The sequence below is a fragment of the Muntiacus reevesi genome, chromosome 17, assembly GCF_963930625.1.
Source record: "Muntiacus reevesi chromosome 17, mMunRee1.1, whole genome shotgun sequence".
In the NCBI taxonomy this organism is placed as follows: domain Eukaryota; kingdom Metazoa; phylum Chordata; class Mammalia; order Artiodactyla; family Cervidae; genus Muntiacus; species Muntiacus reevesi.
In genome coordinates, this window is record NC_089265.1 from 48957272 (window position 1) to 48983411 (window position 26140).

The 26140-nt window shown below is 42.3% G+C and overlaps 1 protein-coding gene across 3 annotated transcripts in view; it reads left to right on the forward strand.

Annotated features, from left to right (window-relative positions):
* The window catches only part of PCSK5 (proprotein convertase subtilisin/kexin type 5), a 498339-nt gene that overhangs the window by 440373 nt on the left and 31826 nt on the right, over positions 1 to 26140 (forward strand). For 2 of the 3 annotated variants that reach the window (XM_065908244.1, XM_065908246.1), the window contains 6 exons: positions 6157 to 6199; positions 11131 to 11267; positions 12280 to 12480; positions 17500 to 17580; positions 20532 to 20615; positions 21877 to 22072. In XM_065908244.1, the coding sequence (XP_065764316.1) occupies positions 6157 to 6199; positions 11131 to 11267; positions 12280 to 12480; positions 17500 to 17580; positions 20532 to 20615; positions 21877 to 22072 (742 nt within the window). The remainder of the gene's footprint in view (positions 1 to 6156; positions 6200 to 11130; positions 11268 to 12279; positions 12481 to 17499; positions 17581 to 20531; positions 20616 to 21876; positions 22073 to 26140) is intronic. The other variant, XM_065908247.1, reaches the window with a different exon arrangement.

A 26140-nucleotide genomic window follows, 5' to 3' on the forward strand; every position in this document is an offset into this window, starting at 1 on the left:
TCCCTCCAGTGCGTTGTGCCCCACTGTCAGCTGCACTACTTGCGTTACTGCCAATTCAAATATTTATTCATTGTCCTTGGACACCATTGAGGACAAAACAATTGGAAACCATCAACAGTCCCCCAACCAAATACTTTGTATCCCAGCACCACTGAACCTTCCAGAAAAACCTTCTGCTTTGACAAAGCTGTCAGAGGGTCCATTTCATATTTGAGTGTTCACTATTTGAAGCAATTATAAGTGCAAAGCATATCTGAATTATGTACTTTCTAGTGCTATTTGGGGCTTATAATTGGTTGCACTCTTCTAGCATATAAATCTCTTAACCCAGTTAATTTTCCTGGGGTGGGGCGAGGAACGTCACTGACTTGCCTACAGATTTGTGCAGCACTGTGCAGTAACGAAGTACATATTCACTCTCAGAGAATATGCATTATTGACAATGTGCTTAATTATTTCCCCAAACAATTTAAGTACTGGCTGCTTATAATGCTATCTGTGTCCTCAAAGGAAGCAGCAGTGCACCTCAGTGGGAGGTGGACATTCTACTGATGCTCCGGGAAGGCTGCAGGTGCTCATAAAGGGGTGGTTGAAAAATGGCTGGCCCAAGGGATAGCCCTAGCCCACTTAGAGAGTGGGCCAAGAACAACCCCATTTCCTAGTCAACTACCTTCTTTACAGGATCCGATCAGAAAAAAATTCATATTAAACATGGATTCTGTTTTAACTGCACCCCATGGAAGAACGTCAGTCCTGTCCCAGTGATGTAGAATTAGAGAATGCTGAGAAGCAAAATGGAAAGATGAAAGAACAGAAGTGGGCAGGAAAGGGACAAGAAATGAAGAGCAGAACCAAAAGGCCAGCTTCCTCAGGGGAGATCTGTGGGCAGAGAGTGTTTCCAGACACATGGCCCAAAGGACGCCAGAGACTCATAACCTAAGCACTTTCTTTTTTCCCTTAATAGCATTTCTGATTCTAGCAAATTCCATGACACACACTTAATAGGAAAATAGAAACATACACAGACACACAAATGAAATCACAGAGGACTGCTATTAACATTTTAGCTTTTTCTTCTGATTTTTTATAAAGTTGTATCTATACATACATATAGATGGATAGATTATACATGTACCTAGATATAGATTATCATCCTATTTCACCTAGCCTATCATGAAAATGTTTTCATATCTCTAAACACTCACGAGAAACAAAATTTGAATGGTTTTGTACTAGTCCATCTTATACAAATATGCCATATTTTTTTAACTTGTTCTAAACAGATGAACTTTTAGGCTGTCTTTTGCAGGGACATGAGAACTGCTTATTTACATCTAGAAAAATAAATTTGTGTACTAAATCTATAGAGGGTGGTGGAAAGGTAGAGAAAGTGGCACCCGGCCCTATCATTAAAGCATGTTCATTCATATCTGTATTTTCAACTTTTCTTTCAACCCAAAAGTGCTAGATGAACAAGTTGATTAGAATTATATAATCTATCTATAAATAGGGGCTGGAAGTCAAGAGCAGGCAGTCATTAGACATATGCATATGAGTGAACTCATCAGAAAGCCATTCCTTTCAATTATAACTTTAAGGAACCAAATGTAAGACATATTTTGGGGAGTTTAATATATGAATTCATTAGCTCAGATATGGCTTTTGGTTAGGTGTGGTCTGAGTGAGCGGTCTCTAAAGTATGCAAGACAATCCATTAGGGCTATAGAAAAATACAGAATTTGTTATCCATAACAAAATTATGTTATCGTCTTAAATCTTCTACTTTGGCATGGCTTTCTGACATATGTAAAATATTCATGCACCAGTACATATAAATAATTTAGACAGACATATATGCATTGCAGGCACATGCTAATTTTTTTTTTAACATTTCAAAAAATATGGAGATTACTGCTTTTGATTTGTGTTGTTATGGAGCTTTGGAAAGTTATTGGGACTAGAAACCTATAAAATATGAGGGGAGCATCAGTTTGGTCTAATGCCTTGCCTGAGTGTAGGAGGCACTGGGAAGGCAGGTAAAGCCCCCAGGTTTTCTCAAGCCTAGGATACAGATGACTGGACCCAAGAAGGTGACTGAGTCCAAAAGTTGGGATCATCTGAGAAAAGCAAGCAAGCATCCAGGGTATGCTGAATTACAATGGGGTGGGCACTGTTTGATGGCACCCTTATGGACGTGGTCTAAGAGGCCACAGTAGAAGGACCCTAATGAATCTAGGACACCTGAGAAGAGACTGAGGTATTAGGGGCCTCCCAAGACTGAGAGTTTAACACACCCATTAGTCAAGCATCCTAGGTAGTAACCTAGTAGGTCTTTGCAGTGATAGGACATGGGTCAGATAGGTTTCAATAGCCAGTAGAAGGATAGAGGCCTGGCTAACATAGGGTATGGATAAAAGTCCTAGGAGCCTGAAAATGAATTTTGAGAAAAATAACCATAACAAAGTTGGCAGCACCTTGATATTAACTTTTCCCTACAGTTCTGCAGAGAGTCAATTCTGCCTAAACAATCTCTCTAACTCCTGGCTAATTCTGGCATATCTAGATATTACATGATATTAATAAAAGGCTATTCTTAGGATACCAAGTTTCCTCTGCCTCCCTCAAATGAAAAAATAAACACACAATAAGAAACAAGTTTAGAAAAAGCAAACTAAAATCATTTTAACTTGTATGTATTTTTAATTATGTGGCTCAAAGTTTATGTAAACCATAAAAATAGATTATTTTTCTCTGGACATTTTTAAATGTTCAGTTCCATCTCAAGTTTCAAATACCCCTTTTCCCATATAGTTGGTAATTAACAACCAGTAACTCCTAATGTGGCCTGATCCACCCAACTCAATGGTAAAGGCTATAGGTATTACTGAGAATATAATAAAATGGCAGAGAATGTAAGCTGACCACTGAAGGTGTCACTGACAGCAGGAGTCAATGTCTCCATGAGGAGAGTGCACTCACGCTGAGTTCCAGCCCTGCTGGTCTCCAAGGAAACTATGGAAAAGGGATAAAGAGAATCCCGAAGTTCTCTCTAGACAGTGTGGACACTGTAGTCCTACCCGTCCCAGCCCATCCTGTAAAAAGGAGACAATAAAACAAATTTTTGCAAGAAGGGACGTCTTGACAAGGCATCTGTTCACACATTCTCCTTAGCTGGGAAGGGAGCAGCTGAAAGTCAGTGGCTGTTTCTGAAGACTTTTTTCCAAAAGTAGAAGGCTCTCACTGTGAATTCTGTCTGAACTTGCCGCATCCCTCCTCAAAATATGCTCTCTCAGCTCAAGTTTGACAAGATCAAATAACCAGATCTATTTAAATACCCTACTCTGGACAACACCTTCCAAGACAGTTAACAATTCTAGTTTGTTTAGACTCTTCAACCACCACCCCAACACACACACACACACACACACAAAGTCAGGAAAATTTATCTTTCTTCCTTAAGCCCTCCTTACCATCCAAATGCTAACTTGATTTAGAGTCAACTTTCAGGTTTGGGACTGTTACCTTACCTTAATCCCATAGCAGCTGCCTCCCAGTGGTCAAGCTAAATCCATTTAGGTTATGTCTGATTTGTGAATCTTCTGGGGTAGAAAATTTTTTCTCAACAATTCTTATGCTTTAGAACTGGTAATAATGAGCAAGACTAATGGGCATTCATAAGCTGTTATAAGACAGAGTTCTTGTTCTATGCATTATTCATTTATGCAAACTGTTGTAAAGGTACCAAATTCACTGTGCAACTGGCCTGGAAAAGTCCCTAGACTGGCGATTACATTGGTATGCACATTTCTGAGGCTTGGTTCTGTTTCACATTTTCATCAGTGACCTGCTTAAGGGAGCAGAGAGCAAACTCATTAAGTTCCTAGATGGGAGGGACGGCCAGAACATTAGAGAACAGGATGAGAATTTCCTCAGCCCTTGCCAAATTAGCAAAACTGTCAGAGTCAAACACGTTCATTGAGGACAGGCAGGGAAGAGGAAAGCTGCCCAAATGCAAGCCGAGTAGTAGCAATTTCTTTAGGAGCAGGACTAAAAAGAATGCAGATGCAAACACAGACTCATAGTGGGAAATAAACTTACCCAGTATAACCACTAGTGCTCGCTGGGACCTTTGCACCCTCTTAAAATGGACTCAGATCCCCAATCAATGGATTGTAGAAGCATAAAGCCCACTCCTGAGAATTCCACAAATTCCAGGGAGCTTTTCCTTCCCATGACGACACAATTTGCCTGGTTTATGGTTCACTTTACTGTCCTGCTCTGGTCACCCTACAGCAAACCATGCTGACCCAGACACAGAAACGATTCCCCTCCCATGAGCAAATCATGGCCTCCTGCAGAAGCGCCTGGCTATCTCCTTGATTGTCTTGGCTCTTGTTTAATCATTCTGATTAAACTTGTATCCCAAGTGGCTTAACAAGATATTTTCCTAAATATAGACAGCTCTTTAGAGGAACTCTGGGACAAGCTGTTAAAATAATAACATTTACACCCATGTTATCGAACAGAGGTGAGCATGACCAAGTCATGGGCCAACAGTGCTAGAGCCAGGGGCCAGCACATGTAAAGTGACAGACAGTAAATACTTTCTAACTCCATTTCAACCATTCTGAGGCTGTGGCATGGAAGAATTCACACACAATATGCTAACAAAAGGGGCCCCCCAAGTAGGCCATAGATTGCCTACTCCTGCTAGACTTAGCTTCAGAATATTTGACTTTGGGGGAGGCTTAGCAACAGTCTTATCCTACAGAATCATTTTATACCTGCAGAAATCAGTGCTCAGAAAGTAGAGTGATACTTATGCAAGTTCATAAAACAGTTGAGCCAGGGTGAAAACTTCAAATTAAACACAGGGAGCCCAGTTCCTAGGCCAGTGCCCCCTCCATGGTATCATCACTAGGTTGTTTCCAGAAGGTTCTAGGGAGCCCTGCTTACATGATAGAACCTCTTCTAGAAATTTTTCCACTAAGTTTTGGCATATGCATTAGTCACAGTATGCGTGATACACAGCAGTGTTTAGGAAGAGCCAAGATGAAAGTCTGGCTAAAGACTCAGATGAAGTTGACTCTGCCATCAAGGAGCAGACGTCTCAAAAACCAGAATAAAGCCTAAATTAGATCAGAAAGGGAAACCAAGAACAAAGTTCAAGGGACATAGTTTTATTGGGTTGATCCAAAAGTTGATTTGGGTTTTTCTATAACATCTCAAATGAACTTTTGGGCCAATCCAATATTTAGTTTAAATAAAGTTAAGGGTGACATAAATCCTCATATACCAAGATGAACATTTCAAAAAGGAGCAACTCTTTTCTATCTCCTTTTAGAATGAGAAGAGCAAAATTAGAGTATAAGTTAGATCACAGAAAGAACTTACTGGAAGTAACTCTGTCACTCTCAAGAACTGCAGGCCAGAGGAAGTCACCAAATTGTCTTAATAACTGGATCTTGGAGTTGGGATCTTTCAGGGAGGGACAGGAGAGAGAAACAGTCTAAGTTCATGATTTGAAAAGTCCTTTCTTTCTCATTAAGTCGCCTGAAAGTTGTAGGAAAGAGTCCTCTGAGCCAACAGGGACACAACGAATCACTGTACTTAATGAGAACAGGACAGTTTCTTTAAGAGGGTGGTGAAGAGCAGAACAAAAGGATATACTGTATTAGAAAAAGAAATAAATACTTATCCAGGTTTCAAAGAAGCCTCCCAGACGAGATTCCCTCAAATTGGCATTAAGGGGTAACTCATGAAAAATCCACCATTCAGGTCGGAGGCTTGCAGTCCCTTCCAAATGTGTGTGTGGACACACCTGAAGCCTTTACCTAGGTTGTGGTTGGGAGCTTCTTTATGTAGATCATTCTGATCAGCAATTTGAAGACCCAGTATCTTGGACCTATTCCTCCTTGGAAGTCAGGGCCAAATTTTTAGGAGCTCTTATTTTACTAGCTTTAATAAAGATAAATCGTAGCATACATCTTGTTACTAATTTTAAAATAGTGCAATCTACTCAAACATCATTTCTAGACAGTACATTTTGTGAAACCATCCCATAAGCATGTGTCTCAAGCCACAACTTTTCTAAAACTCAGTTTTTCAAATGATGAACTCAATGATTATTATTTTTATATTATAATTTTTTTCCAGATGATCCAGGAACCTGCACATCATGCGCTACAGAGTACTACATGTAAGTCTGGTCTTTTTTTTTTTTTCCATGGCACTAACTTTTTCTGCAGTTTAAGCATTACTGACTTAATCTTAAATCCAGTGATTAAAGCAAAGAGGCCCTGCAGCCTGAAGCAACTCTCTCTTGTCAGGCTATTAATGAACAATTCTTGGATTTAGCAATAAGAGCCCAGCTGTTTTCTTGCCTCGAAAGGAGGTCCTCTCTCTCTTGGTCCTGGAAGTCACCCAGCCTGACACTGGTGTCTAGGAATCTTGCCATGGGTTACCAAGATTCAGACCTTGCTGTTTATGGACAGACTTTAATAATACACTCGACCCCAAGCAAGTCATTTCCAAATGTCTGCATGGAGACCTCATTCTAAAGGGCAGTCAGACAGTCCAGGATAAAGCCAGGTGTTTGTTAAGCTCTTAATCCCCCTACAGGCAATGAGAGATGAAGACCACCAGGTTAAATGAAATGCAGATAACCATCACCCCCAAAGTTCTCTGATACAAATCCACAAATCAAGGATGTTATGTCTCAGCATCACCTCCCCCTCCTATTCTTGTCTCCCTTCCAGGATACATTGGTGCCTATCTTGGAAGAAAAACTAAGAAAAGAAGGGAGACAAGGCTCTTTGGGGTGGTCTATGTTTGCGTTGCCTCCACTTTGGTGGGCTGACTCCTTCTGTCAACACCTGGCCTTTTTCCTCCATCAGATTCCAAGAACTCAAAATGTGGTGGCGGATAGAAAGAGGTTAAAAGGGGTGAGGATAATGGGAGAGAAGGGAAACCCAACAAGCTGAGACATACTAAAAATAATCTATTAACCTCAGCATGACTTAAACTTATGGTTTTAATTCAACTTCTCCAGAATTGCCTAATATTCTCTACATTGACTATGTCCCTACATCCTCCTGACTGAATGATTTAAATTACTGTCCCATTTAAATAGGGGAGTGGTGGAGAAGAGGCCCCTAGCCCTGATTACTGTAAGGTAGACCAGATGACACTCAGTGAGCGGCCAGCCCTTTGTCAGCACATTCAGCGCTGGCATGTGGTCAGTGACACAAACCCGCAGCAGACATGAAGAGCAGGAATGCAAGCATTTCTTGGCAAGGTCACATGGTAGAGGCACAAAATGTTCCCCTAGGAGCCAAGAAGGAGAGCTCAGACTCAAATAAAAAAAAGCAACCATGCAGTAGCAGGTGAGTGATTCTCTTTGTCCCTATTACAGCTCCCCATCCCTCCACCCTGGTTCTTGCCTGGTGGCTCAGATGGTAAAGAATCCACCTACGATGCAGGAGACACAGGTTCAACCCCTGGGTAGGGAAGATCCCCTGAAGCAAATAGTAACCCATTCTAGTATCCTTGCCTGGGAAGAATCTCACGGACAGAGGAGTCTAGAGGGCTACAGTCCATGGAGTCACAAAACAGCTGGACACAACTTAGTGACTAGAGAACCACCACCACCCCTCCAGCCTAGCTCTACCCTGCCTGCCTTCTTCACTCTGATACCAGAACACACCCCTTCACCTGCGCCTACACCCTCTGTCACCTGAGAGCCGTTTCCTCTGTTGGACTTTGGAGGCCACCTCTCCACTTTAGCACTGCACACTAACAAACACATTTCATAAAACCCCTCGAGACACAAATACACTGAAAGAACACGGCCAGCATCACTAAGCATAAAACTTCAGACGTTTGTTTCCAGAAATACATATTATAGCCCTTTAGGACGTGCAGTCATTTCTAATACAGCTAACTGAACACTGCACAATAGATGCTGTTAAGCAAGAAATACAAAGCTTCCCTGTGATATTTTATGACAGTGTGAAATTCACCAGAGATCAAAGGTCAACTTCATTCCACTCCCCGTTTCAAATGAACCTCAATGGAGTCTGAATTACAACGTTTTACCGTACAACAAGAATAAGAAATGATCTGTATAAAACGATATACACAGAAAAGCTTGGGCACTTCACTGGTAACAATCAGTAACCTGGTAATAGACATCATGGACTCATGAGACTACTTGAACTCAACACTGACCTGTTTCAGACCTGGCGAGTGCCAGGTGACAAAAGCACACAAGTTGTCTATTCAAACGGACCTTGGGTAGAATCCCAGTCCCCCCTCTTACCTATGTGGTTTTGAGCACTTAACCCTGAAAATCACTAATCTTTCCAGATAAGGGAACTACAGTTCCCTTATCTGGAAATTAAAGATATGTAACAGCTACATCATGAGAAACACTGGGATGGAGGAAGCACAAGCTGGAATCAAGATTGCCAGGAGAAATAGCAATAACTTCAGAAATGCAGATGACACCACCCTTATGGCAGAAAGTGAAGAAGAACTAAAGAGCCTCTTGATGAAAGTGAAAGAGGAGAGTGAAAAAGTTGGCTTAAAGCTCAACATCAGCAGCATTGTTTATTATAGCCAGGACATGGAAGCAACCTAGATGCCCATCAGCAGACGAATGGATAAGGAAGCTGTGGTACATATACACCATGGAATATTACTCAGCCATTAAAAAGAATTCATTTGAATCAGTTCTAATGAGATGGATGAAACTGGAGCCCATTATACAGAGTGAAGTAAGCCAGAAAGAGAAAGAACATTACAGCATACTAACACATATATATGGAATTTAGAAAGATGGCAATGATAACCCTATATGCAAAACAGAAAAAGAGACACAGAAGTACAGAACAGACTTTTGAACTGGGTGGGAGAAGGTGAGGGTGGGATGTTTCGAAAGAACAGCATGTATATTATCTATGGTGAAACAGATCACCAGCCCAGGTGGGATGCATGAGACAAGTGCTCGGGCCTGGTGGGCTGGGAAGACCCAGAGGAGTCGGGTGGAGAGGGAGGTGGGAGGGGGGATCGGGATGGGGAATACGTGTAACTCTATGGCTGATTCATGTCAGTATATGACAAAACCCACTGAAATGTTGTGAAGTAATTAACCTCCAACTAATAAAAAAAAAAAATTAAAAAAAAAAAAGCTCAACATTCAGAAAACTAAGATCATGGCATCTGGTCTCATCATTTCATGGCAAATAGGTGGGGAAACAGTGGAAACAGTGGCTGACTTTATTTTTCTGGGCTCCAAAATCACTGCACATTGTGATTGCAGCCATGAAATTAAAAGCCGCTTACTCCTTGGAAGGAAAGTTATGACCAACCTAGACAGCATATTAAAAAGCAGAGACATTACTTTGCCAACAAAGGTCCGTCTAGTCAAGGCTATGGTTTTTCCAGTGGTCATGCATGGATGTGAGAGTTGGGCTATAAAGGAATCTGAGTGCCGAAGAATTGATGCTTTTGAACTGTGGTGTTGGAGAAGACTCTTAAGAGTCCCTTGGAATGCAAGGAGATCCAACCAGTCCACCCTAAAGGAGATCAGTCCTGGGTGTTCATTGGAAGGACTGATGCTGAAGCTGAAACTCCAATACTTTGGCCACCTGATGCGAAGAGCTGACTCATTGGAAAAGACCCTGATGCTGGGAAAGATTGAGGGCAGGAGGAGAAGGGGAGGACAGAGGATGAAATGGTTGGATGGCATCACTGACTCGATGGACATGGGTTTGGGTAAACTCCGGGAGTTGGTGATGGACAAGGAGGCCTGGCGTGCTGTGGTTCGTGGGGTCGCAAAGAGTGAGACACGACTGAGCGACTGAACTGAGCTGAACAGCTACCATGCGGGGATTGTGCAGAGGTTTAAGTGAGCTAGTACCTGACACATAATCAGTACTCCATGAATAAATGTACCCTTCTCCTTCTTCCTAGGCCCCTCCCTGCGGTCCCAATAAAGGGTCCTTGAAGTTTAAAGGGAAGTGATTAATGACACACACACCCACAACAGACCAAATTTTCTCCCTTGAACCCAAATATGGACACCTGCTAAAAACAATGTGTAATACAGAGGGAGAGATAAATGAGGAGTTTTGCCTTAACATACACAAATTACTGTATATAGGGGCTTCCCAGGTGGTGCTAGTAGTAAAGAACCTGCCTGCCAATGCAAGTGATGCAAGAGACACATCTGATCCCTGGGTCGGGAAGTTCCCCTATAGGAGGACACAGCAACTCACTCCAGTATTCTTGCCTGGAGAATCCATGGACAGAGGAGCCTGGCGGGCTACAGTCCAAGGGGCTGCAAAGAGTCAGACATGACTGAGGGACTGCATGCGCACACACACTACTATATATAAAATAGAAAACAAGGACCTACTATATAGCCAAGGGAACTCTACTCAACACCTTGTAATAACCTATAATGAAAAGGAATCTTAAAAAGAATACAAATATAAAACTGAATCTAAAGGAGAAGATATACATGTGTATATGTATATATATATATACACATATATACTGAATCACTTTGCTGTATACTTGAAACACAACAGAGTAAATTAACTAGACCTCAATTAAAAAATGATATGTGATATATGTACAAAATAAATAATTTACAAGAATGCATTGTACACATGGGAAATATAGGTAATATTTTATAACTATAAATGTAATATCATCTTTAAAATTTATGAATCACTATGTGGTACACTTGAAAAATATAATATTGTACATCAACTATTCCTCAATAAAAAATTTCATGATGCACAATATTTGAAAATTGCTAAGAGAATAGATCCTGAAAGTTCCTATCACAAGAAAAAAAATTCTGAAATCATGATAACAGATGTTAACTTGACTTACTGTGGTGACCATTTTGCAATATATACAAATACTGAATTATTATGTTGTACACCTGGAACTAATGCAATGTGTATGCCACTTATATTTTAAGTTATTAAGGGAGAAAAGATTATAACTTCAAAAGAAATGACGTGTAGACATATAAGGAGATTAAATTATGATGATAAAGAGAAATATTAATATGTTAACATAGCTCACGGAAGAAACTGTATCTTATCTCCCCAGGTTCAAACACCACTGTTATAAAACCTGTCCTGAGAAGACCTACAGGGAAGAATCTGAATGCAAAGCGTGTGATACCAACTGCGGCAACTGTGACCACAATGAGTGTTACTGGTGTGAAGAGGGCTTCTTCCTCTTGGGTAAGCCTGAAAATAGTTGCTCAGTCGTGTCCAACTCTTTGCGACCCTATGGATGGTAGCCCACCAGGCTCCTCTGTCCATAGAATCCTCCAGGCAAAAATACTGGAGTGGGTTGCCATTCCCTTCTCCAGGGGATCTTCCCAATGCAGGGATTGAATCTGGGTCTCCTGCATTGCAGGCAGATTCTTTACCCTCTAAGTCACCAGGGAAGCCCCGAGCTTGAAAACAGGCCTGGTACAAAGTGAGAAAAGGCCCCAGGGCTCTATTCAGAGACAAGAGAGCTCGTCTGATGGGTTTTAGTCTTCCTGTGCCTCTTGTCCAAGCAGGAATTTTACTTTGGTTTGAAAATAAACATTAGTCAGGACTACTTCCTTCTACTTCTATTCCTGAAGCATAATTCCTACTTCACTAATTACTCTCAAGCATCTCCAAGCTGACGGAAAGCAGAGTGAGTGGAGGGGAGGGACAGACACTGAAGAGAAATAAATGCTTTGGAACTGAAGTCACCTCGAACATTCAGAACATGACTCTTTCCTTGAGACTTTATTCATGTTCTATATTCCCTGCACTGTAAAAGTTAAATAAGATCTTTTAGTCTCAGATTTAAGTCAATTCATTGACTTTGATGGAAATGAATGGCTGGGAAGGAAATACACTGTGAGTCTTCCAATTGGGAGAGACAGCAGGGCAGACACAATGACCTTCAGGGGCTCTGTATGTGTGGAGATCATTTTATCTGCAATTTTTCAAGGTCTTGAGAACATAAAAGTCTTTGTGCTCCCAACCCTTGATAGCCAACTTAAATTTTCAGTTGAAAGAGGACTTAAAGTGTTGGATTTATTAAGACACGATTCTTGGGCTGAAATACGCAAATGTCATCATGGTTTCTTTAAAGATTAAAAAATGTTCCTCAGCCTCCCTTTGGCCTGTTTAGAACTTGGCGCTGTGCAGAGCACCTGACTCAGCCAGCCAGGCTTCCACTTCAGGCTTCCTGTCTTATGTTCTCACGTAGGGGGCAGCTGCGTGAGGTACTGTGGCCCTGGCTTCTACGGTGACCCAGAGATGGGAGTCTGTGAGCCCTGCCACCAAGCCTGTGAAACTTGCACTGGCCTTGGCCACGACCAGTGCAGCAGTTGCCGAGAAGGCCTGCAGCTGCTGCGGGGGACATGTGTGCGTCACGCCCAGACCCAGGAGGAAGGCAGCTTCTGGAATGGTACGTGCCCCCCAAGAGGGACCGGAGGTGTCCAGCTGTCTCCTCCCCCTTCCCCCACTCCCAAAGCCTTGCTTTCAGGATACCCAAGAGATGCAGGCTAGGCAGGGAAACAAAAGCGTGGCATCCCGGAGCCTCTGTGATGCTCCCCACAAGAAAGGGCAGGAGGGTGTGGCTGGCATTTGGTCAGGAGCTGCTGCTCCTGTTGCTCAGCTGTGTCTGACTCCTTGAGACCCCATGGACTGTAGCCCACCAGGCTCCTCTGTGGGATTTCCCAGGCAAGAATACTGGAGTGGGTTGCCATTTCCTCCCCCAGGTGATCTTCCCCACCCAGGGATCAAACCCACGTCTCCTGAATTGCAGGCGGATTCTCTACCACTGAGTCACCTGGGAAGCCCTTGGTCAGGAGGGAAGCAAACACCAAAGGGCAACTGATAGCTGATCTGGCCACTTGGGTTTCCAGCTGGGTGGAGTGGGCTGCGGAACACACAAAGAGAGAGAGAAATGACTACCACTCTCTCAAAGATGTCAGAATAGCTTCGACGACATTCACATATCTCTTTATTAAAAAGAGAAAAGAAAACCACTAGTGGGACAGCCTGTCCAGTTAGACAAGGAAGTGCTTAGTCGGTAAGTCGTGTCTGACTCTTTGAGACTCCATGGGCTGTATCCCACCAGGCTCCTTTGTCCATGGAATTTTCCAGGCAAGAATACTAGAGTGGTTTGCTATTTCCTACTTCAGGGAATCTTCCTGACCCAGGGATCAAACCCAGGTCTCTTGAATCTATTGCACGGCCAGGGGGATTCCTTATCACTGTGCCACCTGAGAAGCCCTTAGACAAAAAAGAATCACTGTAAATCATGGGAACTTCAGCTGAAATGGCTGGTCTCTCTGGCTGGATTAGTAGAACTTGCCATCATTCAAGCTTACCTTTTAAAATTTACCCTCTCTAGTTGCAGACGCGGGAAGCAGGTGGGCTTGAGAGGGGAGAGGAGGGAGAAAAGGTGTGGGAGCTTGGAGCCTAACAGGAAAGACCTACATGTATTCATTCCCACCTGAGTCTTCAGAAGTGGCCGCCAGGCCCTGAAGGCTTGGTCACGGGCTTCCTGGTAAGGTAATTACAACCTTGCAGTGGCCTCTCCATGTCTGAGGTGGTTAAAAAACAAAATCCTCCTCCTGCTGGAAAACTCTGACTCACATTCCATGCAGAGACGCCGATGAAAACAAGAGATGCTCTCTGTCTTGATTTCAAGGCAAGGATTTGTTTAAAAAGGTCATTTCAGTGCAGAAGCAGCAGCAGCTGAAAGCAGGTCTGCTTGGGATGAGTCTTGTAAGAGCTGGAGGGAGGGATGATCTGGGGCAGGAGAAAAGCCTCTTGCTAAGTCTCAGAGGGAGGATGTCCACAGCTGCTGTCTCCAATGACAGTGTCGCCTACGTGACTTAACGCAAGAGCATCTCAGACAGCATCACAAACCCAGCGGCCAGAGGCCACCTAGAATGCAGGCTGATTTCAGAGACAGAGCTGGGGAGAAAATCATTCATTCCAGAGTGGGATATCTTCCGTGAATTATAGCTGAACCAAAATGCCGAAAACGAGTTTGTCTGGCATGCAGGCATTTAAGAGGCGGTGCAAGCCAAGAGGAAAATAGTCTGTGCTGTGTTTCTAGCTCGGAACATCTGTATTTTATCTGGCGTCCAGATGATGAAAAGGTTCAGGGAGCCAAGAGCCAGAGCAGACTCGATTCCCCAAATGATTACACATCCCTTTCAACTGGACTACGCACTCTGCAAGCAGAAATCAAGGCTTCACTGCTCCCCGCTGTGCGAGGCACCACATCTACCCCTCTGCCTTTTCTACTATCAAAACGCAATATTTGTGAAGAGAGAAAGGAATTAGTCCATTTGGGGAGATAGCACTAATGCGGGATTCACAAAGCAGATGAGACTGTTTCTCATGGCCGGACAAGAGCAATAAAGTCAGTGACATAGCAGAGCTTTTCCACACCTATAACCCAGGGAATAAGACATTCATGCAGACTACAAACAATGAGAAAAAACCGTGTCTTCACTGAGCGAGGTGAGGCCACAGCTCAGCTTCCGCAGCATGGTTTGGGCAGCACTGAAATGGACAGTAAATGGCAGCGCACTCCACAAGGCCCTGAGTGTATTTAAACCAACGCCTACATCTTTCTCTCGATTTCTTTTCCTTAAGAAACAAGGCTGAGGTTGTAGTAGGAGAGTAAGGATTCCAGAGAATAAGCACTATCAGCCCCACGTTTAAGATGATAGAAAGAAGACTGCAGTCATCCTTGGTCAACTCAGAGGGAGCCCAGACAAGCCAGAGAGCTCACGAGAGAACGGAGCCAGCCAATTGGTACCAGCGAGGGGTTGTGTTGTCTTTGTTGTTTCAAACACAGACTCAGATACAGGCAGGACAGAGCAGGTGGGACAAACTTAGTCCCATTTCTTCAACCACACTACTGCCAGTGGAAACAATAAGATCACTCTTCCATCCAAAAGCTAAAGCCATCCCATGGTCTATGTCAGCATGTGTTGGAGAAATGCCTTGAAATAAAAATCCAACTAGAGCCCACTGGACTTCTCTTTTAATAAGGTGGCTACTCATAATGAGAGGGCTGATGACGACGGGTCATCACCCTCTGCCAAAACCCTTTGAGGGCTCCCCTGGTGGGCCAGTGCTTGAGAATGCACCTTGCAATGCAAGGGACGCTGGTTCAAGCCCTGGTCCAGGAAGATCCCGCAATCCCACGTGCGGCACAGTAACTAAACCCATGAGCCACAGCTGGGCCCACACGCTGTGACTCCTGAGGCCCACGTGCCTAGAGCCCGAGCTCCACCACGAGAGAAGCCGCCGTGGTGAGAAATCTGGTCACCACAATGAAGAGCAGCCCCTGCTCAGCCCAACTAGAGAATGCCCAAGTGCAGCAATGAAGACCCATCACAGCCCCCAAAACGTTAAATAAATAAATCTTTTTTTAAAAAAAATTACCCACTGAGCAGGAATGCCTCCTACCCTGGTCCAAGATGGAGATTCAACTACACATCAGACCACAGCTGGAAAATCCTCAGCCAAGACTAAGTCATCTCCAAAGGTTCTTCCTGCCACCAAAAAGTCCCTGCACAAAAGCACAGATCATCCCCAGACTGCCTGTCTCAGTCACTAATATATTTGTGAGGACTATTTAGTCCAATGTCCCTCTGTGGTAACGACCAATGTCAAACGGACTGCTGCCAATGGCATCAGCAGACCCACTGTTAGTGGAAATGCTCAGGTGTGCCAGGCCACGGGCTTTGAAAGAAAACGATAGCTTCAGCTGGTTTCCTAAAACCATTGTTGGGAATGGAAACAGTTTATTACTGTTAAATCATTTGGGTTTTCTTAAGTGGTTTCCCCCCTGGTGGTGCTGGAAAGTCCTCAGAATAATTCCTGCACATTTCCCCTACCCACCTATTTCCATCATTGATTAAAACCATGTTTGTAGCAGGTTCTAATTACATATTCTGATGGTAGTCTAATCTACAAAGCACAGACATGGTAAATTAAATTTTTATCTTTGACCACATCCTAACAATTTATCACTAGTCTGTCTTTTGATTTTAATTCCTATGCTCAGAGAAAGACCAAAATCCCAGAGTCAGTTACAAACTCTGGAAGCCACACATGTGTGAAAAAAAAGTTCTCAACAGTGGGGAGATATGTTACTTCATAGTAAGCGAACTTCAGACAATTTTTTTTAAAAAACCATAAAAATCTGATTTTTTTTTTAATAAGAACTTTGTGTATAGTTGCCTCACTTACAACTGAGGGCACAATTTTTACTTAACTAATCAATCATAACTCAGAGTGCAGAAAATCATGGCTGGGCAGCTAAGTGAACTTTTGGCCTAGTGATATGGAGGAGCCATGTGTATCTGCTTACACTGATTATTAAACATCCAGGAATTTTATGAGTGGATTATTAAACAATTGGTAGCTTGAAATCAGCTATGGCGGGAATATTTACACCACTGAAATTGGTAAACATGACAAATCAAGTCTTTGTTGCTGTTTTGTTTTCCAAAGAACCATTTTACCAGTACATCACTGCCTTGACCTCTACCAAACTATTTTGAAACTAAATGAATTACTAAAACATCTCTCTAACGAAGATAGAGTTTAGAATTCGGCACACCTGAACTCAATTCCTGGCTCCATTCTTTACCAGCTCTGTGACTGTGAGCAAGATATTCATCCTCTCCGAGCCTCAGTTTTCTCACCTATGAAATGGGAATATGAAATGTCTCATACAAGATCATTTTGAGAATTAAATGGAAGAATACGTATAAAACCCCCAGCACGTAGTATGGCGCAAAAAACGTCAATCTGTTCTCTAACCCTTTAACCTAATCCAGTTTCAACCCACGAAACACTAGTTTACTTTCAAAACTGCCTTCTTGAGCTTATGAGATAAAGCAATTTGGAGGCCTAAGGAGTAATACAGGTCTGCTTAAAAAGAAAAAAAAAAAAAGAAAAAAACAGTCCCAGAAAGAAGGGCAAATGACAGTCAGCTGGGATGCCTAATAGCCAAGTTGAGTCCTGACTTAACCAAGAATGTGTGCAAAGATGTTGACAGCACTTTTAGTTATAATCTAAATAAAGGAGAGAGCAATCTAAAAATGTAATGAAGAAAAACATTAAGTGAATTAAGATTCATGCAGAAACACCAATCAAAAAATATTTTTACAAAGAATTTTCATGGCAAAAAAAAAATTCCTATAAGATTCATTACATTAGTGAAAAATGTAAGATCAGTACTATATATGCAGAAGACGTCAATGATCACATATATATACACATATGTAATTACACTCATGCATTCAATACAAAGATGGGAAATCTAAGCGCCAAAGTATACACAGCAGACATTTCTGAGTGGTAAGATTCAGGGGCAAACTTTATCTTCTTCATCCTTTTTGCATTAAAAAAAATAAAACATTTCTTTCTTTTTTAATAAAAAAAGTACCTGTGTCCACTGCAAGCCCATCTTTGGTGAAGAGCCTGCTGCAGGAGCAACGAAGGTGGAAGTTTCAAATCAAAAGAGGTAACAGGGAAATAGGGAGGACAAGATGATCAAGCGTACCAGGAGACTCTGTGATGTAAAAACCAATCCAAGAAATCAGGCAGTGAGGAACAAGCAGGGATGCAGAAGTCGTGAGAAAAATGGAGAGAGGATGGGACCTCCAATTAAAATATAAGTGGGTATCCAAAGGGAAAGACTGGGAGGAATTTCAGCAGTGGAGACTTCAAGAACATATAAGGACATTCCAGAGGCACAAAGTGGTTATTCTTGAGAAAAGTTATCAAGAAAAGCCTCTGTCCTTGCAGATCTTTAAGAAAAGCAACTTTTGCCTTCCTAGTCACTGCAGCCTTGTTTGAAATAACAAAGGTTGGAAAAAACTAAACAGCTACCAACAAGAGTAGGAAAAAAAAATATGACAGAGCCACACAGTGGGATACTATGGAGCCATCAAAAAGAATGAGAGTCTTTATATCCTGATAAACAATGGTCTCCGAAATACAGAACTACAGAAAAAAAAAAAAAGGCAACATGATAAACACTGTCAATAGTTTGTATAAAAGGGTGGAGGGGGATGGTAAGAGAGACTTCACAGTGTACACCTTGTCTACATTTTGAACCTGAGAGAATTGCTTCTTTAACCTAAAAAATTTAAGAAGAACCCATACTTTATTAGTCATATTTGAAGGATGTACATTATATTTTCTTTGTCAAGGTGATTTTTTTTTTTGCAGGGGAGGGGGTGAGGTCCTGTTCAGTCTAGAATTTCTGGAATAGAAAAAAGAGAAACCGATCAAGGTCAAAAATTTTACTTGTTGAGATCTAATCTATTCTGATAAAAGAACTCTCGCTGGGGATCTTTATCCATTGCCCAAGCCTGACTGCTAACGGTGTGTGCAGAGCACCCTCTAGTCGAGATGTGAGGACATTACAGAATTTTATACCAAGTGTATTGGAGTGATATATCAAGCTACCAGAATGTGAGATATGTATGTGTAATTATAAACGTATGTATACTATGTGTAAATATATACATTATGTTTTTTAAATGTGAGAAAATTAATTAAAACGTCTAGCTTTTAAAAATATAACATTTTAGCACAAAAATGTTAAAATCAAAACAAAATCAACCCATGGCCTGGATGTATAAAGATCTTCAAGGTGCTCAATATCAGATGAATATTTAGTTATTATTCCTTGAATAACTGCTCTCATCAAGTAAGCATCTTTTTCTCCCAGCTTAATTGAGATGTAACTGACATACAACATTATATAGGTTTATCGTGTATAAAATGATGACTTAATACATGTGTATACTGCAAAAAGATTACAATAAGGTTAGTAAACACACCCATCATCATCACTTTTGTGAAAATCCAGGGACTAGCATTGCTCTGCCCTGGCTAGCTGAATTCTTAGCAGAACTCCCCAGCAGTGTATATTAGCTCATCGGTCTACTAGAAAACCAGTACAAAATTTTCTCTCGCAGTTGGAAAGAAACTGCCACTCAGCATGGCAGCATGGACAATCGTTTATGTCCACAGAGCTCTATCTCTGGCTATCTATTGCCTACTTACCTATCAAGCCTTCTCTGCAGCAAGGTCAGCAGTGTATTGACTATGAGTGCCCTCAGAGGAACCAAGATACTGGTTCCCAGTACCACTCCAAGTACGGAACAGAGGAAAGAGAACGGGAAGTAAAACAGCAGCCTGAGAAATAGGGTGGAATGATACCAAACGAAGAAATGAAGCAGCAGGAACCACCATTTACTGGGACACTGTGCATACTTTACACGTTGTCTTGCTCAGCTCCCACTAGAGTCCTGTAAGGGAAGAACCACTTGCTCTCATTTTAGAGATGTGGACAGTATTGTAAGACTCAAGGAGTTTAATTACTGTATCCATGGTTACCCTACCCAGAAAAAGCACACCTGGGATCTGAAGGCAGGTGTGACCAGACTCTGCCAGACTCTCAGGAAGAGAAGGAAGGAAGTGACAGGCGAGAAAGGCAGGAAGGGAGAGAGGAAGGGAGGGAGAAAGGAGGAGAAGGGGAGGAAGGAGGGAGGGGGATGGTAAGATGCCGACAATAACCACTGGCTGAACTTCAGGGTCATTTGTGCGACATGTTCTGAGCTAGAACTTCTTTTTCTAAATTTCCCCCGTATGAGTCATGCTGATTCCTGAGCAATTACTGGAAGTTAGTCAAGATCTCTGTGTGTCCTGAGTGAGTGATGTCACTGAGGCTGTTTTCCTTGTTGCACAACTATCCCGTTGAGTTGCTGCTGCCTTCCTGACAAAATCTGTCCAGCGAATGATTGTGGGGGAAGAAAGGAGAAGCAGCTCGTGTGTTTCTCAGATTCATGGCTTATTAACCTGGGATGACCTTCCTGTCACTGACCTGCCAGCAAGCTCTCCGATGGCTACTGATGTTTAATGATGATTTTGGACAAATTTAAAAGATCAATTTAGGCTGCATCCCACAGTGGGTACTATGAAGAACAGAGACCCAAACACTGACCAGTTTATGAAATCTGGTCCTACAGGAAAAAAAAAAAAAGGGCACAACGAATTCTCAGCTATCATCTTGGAGTAAAGAAAAGTGATCATCAAAGAATATTGGAGAAATAAGTGATTACCTTTGACACAAAAACTCCAGCACACATACACACAACCACACATTTACAAAATATAAAATAAGTAACATCTGTTAGTTCAAATATCCCCCTATATTTAAGGCTATCCTGTCACTGGAAATTTGCAAAGAAAGGCTTGACATCTACTGTCAATGAAGGAGTAAGGAAAATAAAATAAATGAAGTCCACTTGGTAGGCAATGGGTGGTGCCAACATTTAACTGCTATCAAATTGAAGGGTCTATTTAGGGTGAAAAGGGAAATGAGATTACTCATGAGATTTTCCCAACTATGTTATGTACCTATTCAAAAGGGGCAGACTTCTTGTTTCTTTCCTTACACAGACCTTTTGAGAAGACACCAGTCATGTCATTCTTCTTGTAAAACCTGCCACGGATCGGCAACCCTGTGCACTTCATGTCCAAAAGGTGAGTGTGGCATGTTACAGGAGGAAGCAGTGGCCACACCAAGTCAGTCATTGGTCAGCATCTCGTGATACAGTCCCATCACATGCTCCTGTCACAGCAGGAGCTCTGGAGAAACACAGGGACCCGAACACTGCTCTATAATAAAAACTAGCTTTCAAGGGACCAGAACAAAAAAGAAAAGAAATGGTTCTTATCCAAAGCACGATTAAGTCAATGATCAATTTCGCCACAGAGTTTGCTAGGGTCTCTGGCTGCCCGACATTTCTAGAGGTTCCATTGTTCTTTTAAAGTGCGTTAGCTGAAACAAAAGAACTAAGATAGAGAATCTACATGGGGATGAAACGTCTACCTGGTATTTTTCTTCATTTTTGGTACTGAATTTAGGGGAGGGAAACAAAGCACAACAGCTCAACAAATTAACGGCCTCATCATCTATAAAATCAAGTCAGAAATAACTTCCCTGAATTAAGGAGACAGTTTATCAACATGGCACATTAAAAACTAAGAATGTTATACCCCTATTAAAGTGATCATTATGTTAGAATGTGCAATCTGCCACGATTCTACTTTTACAATACATAAGAGTCAACAACAACAAAGAAAACTGACAATTTTCTTGGAATTTTGGAGTTCAGGGTGATTTCTGGGTTGTTTTAATGATGATGCATCTGATATTTTTCAATTAAAACTAAATAGATGGACTGTCCATTAAAGGTGGAGTTGGGTGGAAGGGTTGCTACTGTGTCAGTGTCCCAACACAGATGCTTTGAGATGCAGAGCAGACTCCATTCAACTGTGGATACATAATTGCCTCCCACCAGGAAGACAAAGGTCTTAACAGACAGATTATTTGGGCAAAGGGAAGCCCCAGGTTACCCACAGCAATATCAATAGGAAAGTCAAAGAAACAAGCCTTAACTCATCTTGGAAAACTCAGTCATCACTAAAAGATGTTTTGGTAATCCTGAAATAAGCGTTAGGGATACTTGGGTCTTTGTTGTTGCTATTTAGTTGCTAAATTGTATCTGACCCCAAGGTCTATAGCCCGCCAGGTTCTTATGTTCATGGGATTTTCCAAGCAAGATACTGGAGTGGGTTGTCATTTCTTTCTCTAGGGGATCTTCCCAACCCAGTGATCAAACCTGCATCTCCAGAGCAGTTAAGAAAGCTGTTGGGAGTGTCAGTTCTCTGCTTGGGTGCGTGTACTGTTAGAGCAGACACCTGAGGATCATCTAACCTGTCTTCTTCCCTGGGACTCCAGGCACCTATCTGCTGGCTCAGACCTGCGTCCCATCCTGTCCCCAAGGCACGTGGCCCTCGGCGAGGAGCGGCAGCTGCGAGAACTGCACAGAAGACTGTGCCTCTTGCTCCGAAGTCAATCTTTGCCAAAAGTGCCAAACGCGGCCAGACCACCCCCTCTTCCTCCACCAAGGCAGGTGCTTCAGCAGGTGCCCTGAGTAAGTTCTCCTCTTTCTTTGGCTTGCTACTCTGCGTTCCTTCTCCTGCAACACTGGGGGCAATTCCTCCCTATTCACCAAAGACCTCTTCTCTTCCCGAGTTAGAGCACCTATGTCCTCCTCCCTGCCTAACTGGCTGACGTCACTCTCGGCCACAGCAGCCAAAGCTTACTTAAGGCCAGATGCATGCTTCTCCCTTGTGACCACAAGATGTATATTTTTACTCTTATGAAAATATGTTCTTTATTGTACCTTGTATTTATGATCAAATAGTTGTCAGGGTTTTTTTTTTTTTCCCATGACAAAAGTGAGGTAGTGATAAGCTGTGGAACGCACGAACCTCTTCTACATGTTGAAAGAGAGGTATGAATCACAGATAATAAATAGAGAGTAATGCCTGCTTAGTTATTTATTGATTCCTCATGGCTTCCTCGGTCCCCTGGTTTACAATTCCTTTACTCTTCCTATCAATGGTCCTGGCTCCAGGATTTACCTAAGTGGGAAGTGGGAATAGCAAGTAGAAAAGTTCATCAGGAAAATTTCAGTAACAAGAAACAAAAATGTCAAAGGGCCTGACACAAAATACGGGGTTTATTTTTGTATATGATACAAAGTTTGGAAGTGTAGCATTTATTATTTCGGTGGCCAGTGCTTCATTAGAAACCCACAGTCTTTGCATTGTGCTCTCCTATCTTCCATAGCTTGTCCTGCCCAGAGTTCATGTTGCCTGCCCATCCCCAACATCATCATCCCACGCTGTAACGACCAGAGACAGAAAAGGGTGCCTTTCTTCTTGTTTATCTCTTTTTAAGAGGAAGCAAAACTTCCTCAGACTTCCCTTCACATCTCATCAGCCAGAATGCATCACTAACACCTTCCTAAACTGATCCCTGGCAAGGAGAATGGAAATATGAGGACTGACGTAGGCTGAACGAGATTCGCCCCTGAAAACCCACAAAAATCACAACACTGACAGCCAGGAAGAGTGGAGAGAGGGAGGCAAGAAATGGGTTTGAGGAAGCAGCCAACAACATCTAAAGGCACTAGAAATTTTATTTGCCTGCTACTTAAAAGAACTTCATGATAAAAACAACTCCTATTTTCTAATGACCTGTTTATATCCATTAGTGAGATTGATCCTACAGCATACAAACGTAAGTCAAGGAACTGACCCTCAAGAAGCATCCAATCTACTGTAAAAGCCAAACATATCCAATTCAATTCTACAGATACCTTTGGGGTGTTAAGAATTGATACTGGGGGGAAAAAAAAAAGAATTGATACTGGAAGCTAAGATAAGCTCAAGTGAAGGAAGTCTGAGTTTGCAGCAGGCTTATAATCCAGTAGGGAAGGTTTACATCAATCAATGTCATACTTCTCAGGTCCTTAATACACAAAGAGCTAAGAGATTCCAAGGGAAAAGAAACCATTTAAAAACAGATACTTACTGAGATCTTGCAATATCTAGGCACTATGCTAAGAGTTTCAAATGTACCATCCCCTTTATTTTTTTTTCAATAAATACAGTACTACACAATCTACAGTTGGCCAAACCCACAGATGCCGAACCACAATATAAAGGGCTAACTATGGGACTTGAGCATCCATGGAATTTTGCACTCACGTCAGGTCCTGGACCAATCTCCTATAGATGTGGAGGGACACTATACCATTATTTCCCTTACTTCACAGATAAAAAAAAAAGGGTGACATGCCCAAAGTCACACTGCTAATACATGGCACGGTCAGGATTTCAAACCACATCTCTCTAGTACTGAAATCCATGTGCTTAACCACTACACAATGTCACCTTCTCATTCAACCAGGGTTTCTTTTCTCTTTATAACAGCTTTGTTGAGATATAACTCACATGCCACACCATTTACCCACACAAAGTATACAATTCAATGATTTTTAGTATAGTGAGAGACTTGTGCAACTGTCACCACAATTGATTTTAAAATATTTCCATCACCCCCAAAACAAAACTCTGTACCCTTTCTGCAGTTATTCCTAATTTCCCACAGACCTAAGCAACCACTAATTTACCTTGTCTCTAGAGATTTGCCTATTGAACATTTTATATAAATAATACAGAATGTGACTTTTTTTTAACTGACTTATTTTATTCAGCATAATATTTTCAAGTTGCCTCCCCAGTTGGGTATTTGAAAAGAGGCTTAATAGTGAAAGGGTCAGGGTAAGAACACCCAGCAGGGAGAAGAGGTTTTTTTCCTCCAAATCGAGGCTGAGCTACACTTGTGAAATAATGAGACACTACACGCACATGGATACATGGCAGCCTTTTTCATTTTTTTTTGAGCAACAGAGAAGCTACTAAACTGACCTGAAAATCCTGCAGACTATGGAATCACAAGTATATGTTTTCCCGTCTTGAGTAGGGTGGTCTGATTACCATGGGATCCCCCCATCTTTATGTTTACCCAAAAAACAGGGGAGATAAAGTCTAAGGAACATACAATACCCAGCTTGGCTTGGCAACTCTGTTTCTCTTTCTGCAAAATTGCCTGTTTGGACATAATCCATGGCCACACCATGAAAAGACTGCTCTACTTAAGCAGGGTTCTTTTTAACAGAAGCAATTAGGCCCTTCCAATGCTGGAATTTCCCTCCTTTTATCAGTTGAGGGTCAGAAGAAGTAGGAGCCAAGCGCAATGGGCATCCTATGACTATCTCAAGTGGTGAGAGTTTATGAGTTTCAAAAGGGGTGGATATGAGTTTCAGAAGTACCAATGCAGTTCAGTTCAGTCGCTCAGTCGTGTCTGACTCTTTGCAAACCCATGAACCACAGCACGCCAGGCCTCCCTATCCATCACCAACTCCTGGAGGTCACCCAAACACATGTCCATCATGTCGGTGATGCCATCCAACCATCTCATCCTCTGTCGTCCCCTTCTCCTCCTGCCCTCAATCTTTCCCAGCATCAGGGTCTTTTCCAATGAGTCAGCTCTTTGCATCAGGTGGCCAAAGTATTGGAGTTTCGGCTTCAACATCAGTCCTTCCAATGAACACCCAGGACTGATCTCCTTTAGGATGGACTGGCTGGATCTCCTTGCAGTCCAAGGGACTCTCAAGAGTCTTCTCCAACAACACAGTTCAAAAGCATCAATTCTTCAGCGCTCAGCTTTCTTTATAGTCCAACTCTCACATCCATACATGACCACTGGAAAAACCATAGCCTTGACTAGACAGACCTTTGTTGGCAAAGTAATGTCTCTGCTTTTTAATATGCTGTCTAGGTTGGTCATAACTTTCCTTCCAATGAGCAAGCGTCTTTTATTTAGATGCTTTTGACCAAGGTATTTGGAAAGTGTCAGTTGCTCAGTCGCAGCCAACTCTTTGAAACCCCACAGGCTGTAGCCCGCCAGTCTCCTCTGTCGGTGGGATTTTCCAGGCAAGAATACTGAAGTGGGTAGCCACTCCCTTCTCCATGGAATCCTCCTGGCTCAGGGATTGAATTTGGGTCTCCCGCATTGCAAGAAGATTCTTTACCATCTGAGCCACCAGGGAAGCCCTAAGGTATTGGGAGGGCCTCTACAAATTTTGCCAACTGAGTCTTAAGAATGTCATGAGTGCATTAGACTAAACCAGAGGATTGAGGGTAGTTAAGCAAGTGAAAAGTTGTAAAACTGGCCATACAGTGCAGACCTAAGTACATGGCCAATAAAATAGGTTCCTCAATCACAATAAGTTCCAAGTAAGGATAATCTTTTCCAAAGGGATTTATTTTAGTCACAGAAAAGGCAGTGGCCTTCCTGCAAGGGAAGGCTTCAATCCAATGTGAAAACATACAGACCATGGTGAAAGCTTATTTACATCCATTAGACAGAGGAAGTTTTATGTAATCCATTTGCCAGACCTCAAGTGGTCTGGGCAGTTTAAAATGTCAGGGAACAGTAGGAAGAGGCTTCCCTGGGTTGTAGTTTGCATAAGCAGGACAAGTAAGGTAAATATTTTTTGTGGCCTTGTTAATATTTCCCCATTAATACTGATTCATGAAGCCTATCATTTCATCATAGACTGAAGGTTTAATGCGTGTAACCAGCG